The sequence below is a fragment of the Bremia lactucae genome, linkage group LG10, assembly GCF_004359215.1.
Source record: "Bremia lactucae strain SF5 linkage group LG10, whole genome shotgun sequence".
Taxonomy (NCBI): Eukaryota; Oomycota; class Peronosporomycetes; order Peronosporales; family Peronosporaceae; genus Bremia; species Bremia lactucae.
In genome coordinates this window covers 5,783,765-5,790,348 of record NC_090619.1, presented here as the reverse complement: position 1 = coordinate 5,790,348, position 6,584 = coordinate 5,783,765, and the positions used below count along the sequence as shown (strand labels likewise).

The window sequence follows — 6,584 nt, the reverse complement described above, 5'->3', positions numbered from 1 at the left end:
AACTAGGGTTAACTTGAGAAGGAGGAGCTAGCATATTAGTATGAGAAAGAGTATGGGTATGTGTCTGGCAATATATTATCTTTCGGGGGGGGTGGGGTGAATATAGCACGAATTTAGGGTGAGGTGAATATAAAAATATTACTTTTGGGGTTATTTAAGGGAGTGGATTGAATATAACCAAAGGTGGGGTGAATATAACAATTCTTTTTTTTAAGGGAATGTGACTGTGCGACACTCGCTTCTAATAATTACGTATGGACAGCATCTACGGTTAACATTATTTCAATTGGATAATCAGGATATTACAAGTCATTTGAGGCGCTCGAAAAAGCTATCAAAAAGATAATCTCCTTAAATTTTCTGATTTGCGAACTCAGAACACGTTCCTTTTATACCCGCATTCTTCATACAAAAGTCATGTCAACGCAAAACGTGAACCGCTGCTTAGGCAATGTTGCGCCGGGTGATTCAGCGCACGCGGCTCCACTTGCCGGCTCCCATTGGCCACGACAATGGTGCAGGTGATGCCAGCGACGGTGAAGACTTTCCTGGTAGCCCGAACATTGCCTACACGTGTTTACGGGACGATGCGTCCGTCCACGACTACTTTCGCCAGCGCCCCGAAAACACTTCTGATACACGTGTAATCGTCGCAGAGAACTCAGCCAAGACACGAAAGCGTCACGTCGCTGAACTATCTTTGGAGGAGCAGAAGCGCGCAGCAGACGCATGGGCGCGATTGCAGACGATTTATGGGCTCTTTCGAGAATTGGAAGCCTCTGCCTCTGGAGACACTGAATTTAGCGACGCGAAGACTTTGGATAATATAAATTGCGGCCGCAGGCCGGCACAGCAGTCATTGCGACGAAATCGATGCGACGATGGCCTGCGTTCGCTTCTTCAGCAGGTGCAATTGCGACCAGGGGTGATTTTTCGGGACTTGCAGACGCTGTCCATGGCCGACGCGAGGGAAGAGAATGCTATGCCGCTGGGATTTACAGCGAGCATGTTTGCTGCATTGGGAAATGCTATGTATAACGAGATGCTCGTGGCGGCTGAACAGAATCGTATTTGCCCCGATGCGTTTGAAAAGTTAGGGGAAAAGCTGTACGCAGAAGCAACGAGTGTGGTGGTGTCGACTGCGTAGAAAAAATCAGTTTTCGATGTAGTATTTTATATTATTTGAACGAACTTGGTATTGTATTGAGCGAAGCGAAAATATCCCGAAGAAAAAAAAGTCAAGTCAGTGACAGCATTTCTTTAGAATCAAATATTATAAGGCGCGTTGATTAAGCCTATTTACGAAAAACTATTTTTTTAAAGAAATAGAAGCGCAAAGTTACCGAAAAAGAGGTGGTGAACTTTGCATGTTCTTGACGCGGCGTTATAACTGCTGCCACTTCGTAAGAGCCTCAAAACCGTCGCGTTTGATGCTATTAATGCCGTCAGCATCTAAGATTTCACCGTCGCAGCGAATTATCAAAAGCGTAGGGATGCCACCCTGGCGAGTTATGGGATACAGATCGTCCACCTCGGCACTGGCGCAGATGCCAAACTTGCGCTTCAGCTGCGTACGTATCTCACCTTCAAAAGAAGCCATCCACCACGAACCTTGTTTCTCTGTAAAATGCGTGAACTGGTCTTCGGCCGAGGCGTCAGATCCTACGAAGACGATGTCAAGTTTACCACCCGTAGACTCATAAAATCTGTTGAGCGTCGGCTGAAACGCGCGGCAGTCTGGACACCAATCAGCTGCAAAATAAATAGCCAACAAATTTTTGTCCTGACCAAGTTCCTCTCCATTCACAATCTTGTTCTTGGCGTTTGCGAGGGTGACGCCATGCAGCAATGCTTTGCCCATTAAAGTGTAGGCTGTCAATAACTATTGGTAAAAAAATGCCAACAAAATGTATATTTTAGTCAACCAATCATATTAAAAATGTATTACTTCAATAAATTCCGAACTTTTAGCACACTTCTACTCAAGCTAGTTGTAGCACTTTTAAGAAGCAGTAGTGGGACTCAATTTAGCAGCGTTACAACACGCTTTCGCATACTAGCGAGTGGACACCCTCGCCGGCCTTGGAAACTTATCGGACAACCGTTTCATCATCATTCTAAAAGTAGCGATTGGTCTTACGAATTTAGACCATTCCAATTGGTCAAAACGAGATGGTCGCACGCATTGAGTCGATTGCCCGTCACTAACGTCTCGCTGGGGACGAGGCCATCCCAGCATCACAAGACACTTGCCGCAGAAAGCAAAGAAGCCTAATTTGAGATTAAAAAATTGGTGCTAAAGCTTACTGCACGTGCATTAAATTTCTGCCACAAAGAATTCGAGCAGCTTGAATACAATTGGGAGCAGGCACTTTTTTTATAAGACTTTTGAGTTTTGTCCCGCGCACGAAGGTATATCAAAACCCTGCTTCTGATTAGGCCACTTGCTACGTGAGACTAGACTGAGAATTGTGGACCAGTAGTATCAAAACCGCCAACGATTATGATGAACGAAGGGCGCCGGAAGCTTCAAACCGTCCAAGTAGACCACTATGATGGGCAGGCCATCTATACCGGAAATGAACTACTCTATGAACTCGGAGGGTATCTCGGTGGAGGAGCCGCTGGCGTGTACGTATAAGTTATATTGGTTAAATGTGCTTTACTCTTACAGAAATTATCACTGCGCTACAGAGTCTACGAAGCTTTCTCGACCCGTACAAAGCAGCATGTTGCTATGAAAATCCTCAACCCGGTTGGCTACAAGCTCTTTTCGAGTTCCTTGCTGGCGAGATGCATCGTCGCAGTGAAGGGAAAGCCTTTGCTTTTGCTGCCGTCGGACGAAACAAAACGTGGAGAAGATAGTGGTCGAAGGCTTCCTCGACGAGCTTACGAATCCCATCGCATGCGAACACCGCGAATGAGAACGGAGCGAATTCGCATTGAGAATGTCTGGTGGTTGATCCATCCCACATCCAAGCAAGCTATTGCAGCTGTAGAAGATCCAAACACGGGGCATGTGCGGGAGCTTACACTACCACAATGCATCCAAGTGTGGGGTGAGCAATTGGATTCGAGCCAATGTTACACAAATGGACAGCAATCCGAGTCGACCGAGTTGTACCAGGAAGTCCAAGTGAAGAACCAAAAAATCAAAATCCCGCGAATCCCAAAAAAGTTTTTAAAATTTGCAATGACTCGGCAATTGATCCATCGAGAAATTTCGAACATGTCGGGCCTCGAGTATCATGAAAATGTTTTGCGTCTAGATGAGGCGCTTGAATTGGTACAAGAGAGCAAGTGTACGACGTTTTTGGTGCTCGAGCTCGCGGGAGGTGGGGAGCTCTTTGATCGTATCAAGCTTGATTGTGGAATCAACGAAGAAACTGCTCGTCGATACTTTCGTCAGCTCATTTCTGGCGTTGCGTTCTGCCACAATTCTGGCGTTTGTCATCGTGATTTAAAGCCCGAGAATTTGCTCCTTGCTGATAATGAAGACCACTCGACGCTTAAGATTGCCGATTTTGGATTGTCGGCTATCTTTGCTGTTACCGAAAACAGTGCGAACGGTAATACTCCCGAGAATGGCGTTGTCGAGCCAGCAATTCGACGGTTGCGCTCAGTAGTCGGGTCTCCTCACTATGTTGCTCCCGAAGTGCTCATGGATGCTGGTCAAGGGTATGATGGTGCCAAAGCTGATGCGTGGTCGATTGGAATTATTGTGTACGCTATGATTGCTGGTAATTTGCCGTTTGGAAAGGATTTACTAAAGTGTGTGCGGTACGATCGATTTCGAAAGTGGTCGTATCTGACTAAATACAGCGATGACGAGCCTACGAAGAATTTGGAGTTTCCAACGTGGTTTTTTCCTGCACACTTTTCAATTGAATTAAAGTCGCTGATCGCTCAATTGCTCTACCCGGATGCCTGCACGCGCCTTTCAGTAGAAGGAGCGCAGTGTCACGTGTGGGTGCGTGGTGAGAAATTGACGAAATCCTGTCCGGTAATGCTTGAAAACGATGAGCAGCGTCGTAATGATTTCGATTCCAATACACCAGCTGTAATTCCACCGGTTCTCTATCCGACGCACAGAAATCATTTGTCAATTAACACTTTCCAGGACAATTTTGAGCGGGGGCAACACATGCATGCTAGCCAATTCGACTCGATTTCCCCACAGGCAATCACTTCATTGCTTGCGAAAAGCCCTTGCTCTCACAGCCAAGCTTTTCGATGCCCAGCATCTCCACAGCAAGCTTATTGCGTGAATAAACATCTTGCAGGTGTAGTCGGCTACATGCCTTCAGTGGATGAAACTTCATCCATGTCTGGCTTAACCCCGTTAAATTCACCTCGCGATGCAAAAGACTCGGTCAATTTTCAATCGAAGTTTGAAGGTAATGCGCTTAGCATGGCGTCGCCTATGGAGTCAATTGCTTGTAATAAACCAGAGTCTGAACGGTTTTTGAAAGACGAGGCTCTTGTTCGTGAAGCCACGATGGCGATGCACATTGGTGACCGACGCGCAGAGGGTGCGAGTGGCGCTCATGTAGCTTCGAAATTAATCGAGATGGGGCGACACGAAGTTTTTTCGCAAGAGAATCAGCTTCGGTTTGTGTCACCGCCAATCATAAGTGGATCACGAGACAATTTTCCCACTTCTTCTCGCCGGAATTCGCCTCCGGAATTATTTTCGCGTGGCTTTGGTTATCGACATGTCTGGGACCTCACGCAGGGAGATGTCGATAGCGACTGTAATGCCAAGGATGGAAACTTTTCGTCTGGTCATACTCCTCCACCCTGCTCGCAATCTGGAGATTCTCCTGACAACAATTGGAGTGATTCTTCGAACTCGTTGGAATCGCTGTCATTTACTATTGAATTGGATCTTGAGACTCAGAACAAAGTTAGCCAGGCGAATCGTAAAGTGGATCGGCAGCCAATTAATTCGACATCGCCTCCATTGTACACGGACGTGGTGGCACGCTCAACCCGCTTCCTTACGGCATTACCAGCACGGCTGGCCCTAGCACAGATTGAGCTCGCATTGAAATTAACTCCTTGTCCATTTCCGTACGACTACTCGAAAGCTACACAGAAGGTGGCAATTGATTGGAGCAAATATCAGCTCGAAGTTCGGTATGCTGGTCTTTTGACGTGCACAGTCCAGGTATTTCTTTTTCAGCGAGGCGTTTATCTCGTTGAGTTTCGACGCAGCCACGTACGTTTCTTGAGATCTTACTTGGGGATGGTTGTTTACTGACAAAGTATTGTTGTAGATTGATTTTTTTCAGTTTCAACGATTTTACAAACAAATCTGTGCGCAGATATTGGAAAGTTTGGAGCCACGGCCTTCGTCAGGATTTCGCAAGCGCAACAAGTCCCTTTCGAATTAATTCGATAAAAATGTTTTTATTTAGCTTACGTTTCACCAATGTTCACTCTGCGTTGTTCGACTCCTTACATTGTGACCACTTATTTTTCGCTGTTGTCCTCAATGCAATTATTAACTTAACTTCACGGCTCTTGTTTTATTTATTTTCCTTTGCTGTTTTGTAAATGTCGAATTCAAGTGATCGAAGTTAAGATTAAGGCAAATCCGCGCTTTTTATTGACATGTCACTATCCTAAATTTAAAGCAACTACCTGGTTGGGTAAACAACTAAACGAGTTTATTGAGAGCAGTCTTCATGCAACAAGATGATTACGAGATGCAATGGCGCCAGCGTAAGATCGACAAAAATAAATTTAAGAGGGCACTCGCGTAAATATAAAGTGTTATAGACTGATTGTGGTGAAGATATTGCCTCGGTACATAGCCGGGCCAAGTCCCTTCCAAAGATACAAAAACGAGAATTAATGTTTGAATGTGTAGAAAAATAAGGAATTTATTTGTTATCACACTGACTTAATAAACTTCAATGTTGAAAACATTAATTCTAAGCCCGACTCGGAAAAGGGAATGTAGTCGTACAAACGTCATTGCCCAAACATTGGCGTACAGTATTAATCGAGAAAACACTGCCGTGCAATTGTCAGCGGAAAAGCGTCGTCTTACAAACGATATCGGGCACACTTTTATACAAACGCCGTTTTGACACACGCCATTGGACCCACTTCATAGAACGAGTGTAGTTTACTATATCTTACTTCACAAATATTTTAATTGGTTGTTCAGAACTACACAAATGGTGCTTTAGCAAACTGCAAAAATAGCATATTAATGGCACCAATTCCAAACTAAATTGCATTTTCGTAAGCATCATTACTCGTAAGACCTTGTGGAAGCTTCTGATGGCATCGACTTACGGGAACACTATGAAATAGGAGCTCAATTATCGATACTTACTTGTTAACTGTAACGGGGCACTGCGACTTGTACTGTTTCAGTACAAGTCCACTTCACACTGCTTCAGATGTGAGTGGTGCCTCTCGTTAGGTGACGTACACTGTACGTATAGAGGAAGACTTCTCTTAAGGCAAGTTAGCTTAAGAGTGTAAAATGAAAACTGTATTAATATAGTTAAGTGTCTTGTTAATCTATCTTTGTAAATGTTGTCTTAACTATAAACTAATACTAAACA

The 6,584-nt window shown here is 44.7% G+C and overlaps 3 protein-coding genes across 3 annotated transcripts; 2 read left to right on the top strand and 1 right to left on the bottom strand.

Annotated features, from left to right (window-relative positions):
• Positions 1 to 451: 451 nt before the first annotated feature.
• On the top strand, positions 452 to 1,147 carry CCR75_007886 (uncharacterized protein; the record flags this gene model as incomplete). The annotated part of the gene is made up of 1 exon (XM_067965942.1): positions 452 to 1,147. The coding sequence occupies one exon, from the start codon at positions 452 to 454 to the stop codon at positions 1,145 to 1,147; it is 696 nt and encodes a 231-aa protein (XP_067818778.1).
• A 237-nt stretch (positions 1,148 to 1,384) lies between these two features.
• On the bottom strand, positions 1,385 to 1,861 carry CCR75_007887 (uncharacterized protein; the record flags this gene model as incomplete). The annotated part of the gene is made up of 1 exon (XM_067965943.1): positions 1,385 to 1,861. One exon carries the CDS (start codon positions 1,859 to 1,861, stop codon positions 1,385 to 1,387), a length of 477 nt encoding a protein of 158 aa, XP_067818779.1.
• Positions 1,862 to 2,053: 192 nt separating this feature from the next.
• Positions 2,054 to 5,396, top strand: CCR75_007888 (uncharacterized protein; the record flags this gene model as incomplete). Its single annotated transcript, XM_067965944.1, has 3 exons — positions 2,054 to 2,631; positions 2,695 to 5,221; positions 5,295 to 5,396. Exons 1-3 carry the CDS (start codon positions 2,504 to 2,506, stop codon positions 5,394 to 5,396), a joined length of 2,757 nt encoding a protein of 918 aa, XP_067818786.1. The 5' UTR covers positions 2,054 to 2,503.
• Positions 5,397 to 6,584: the final 1,188 nt, after the last annotated feature.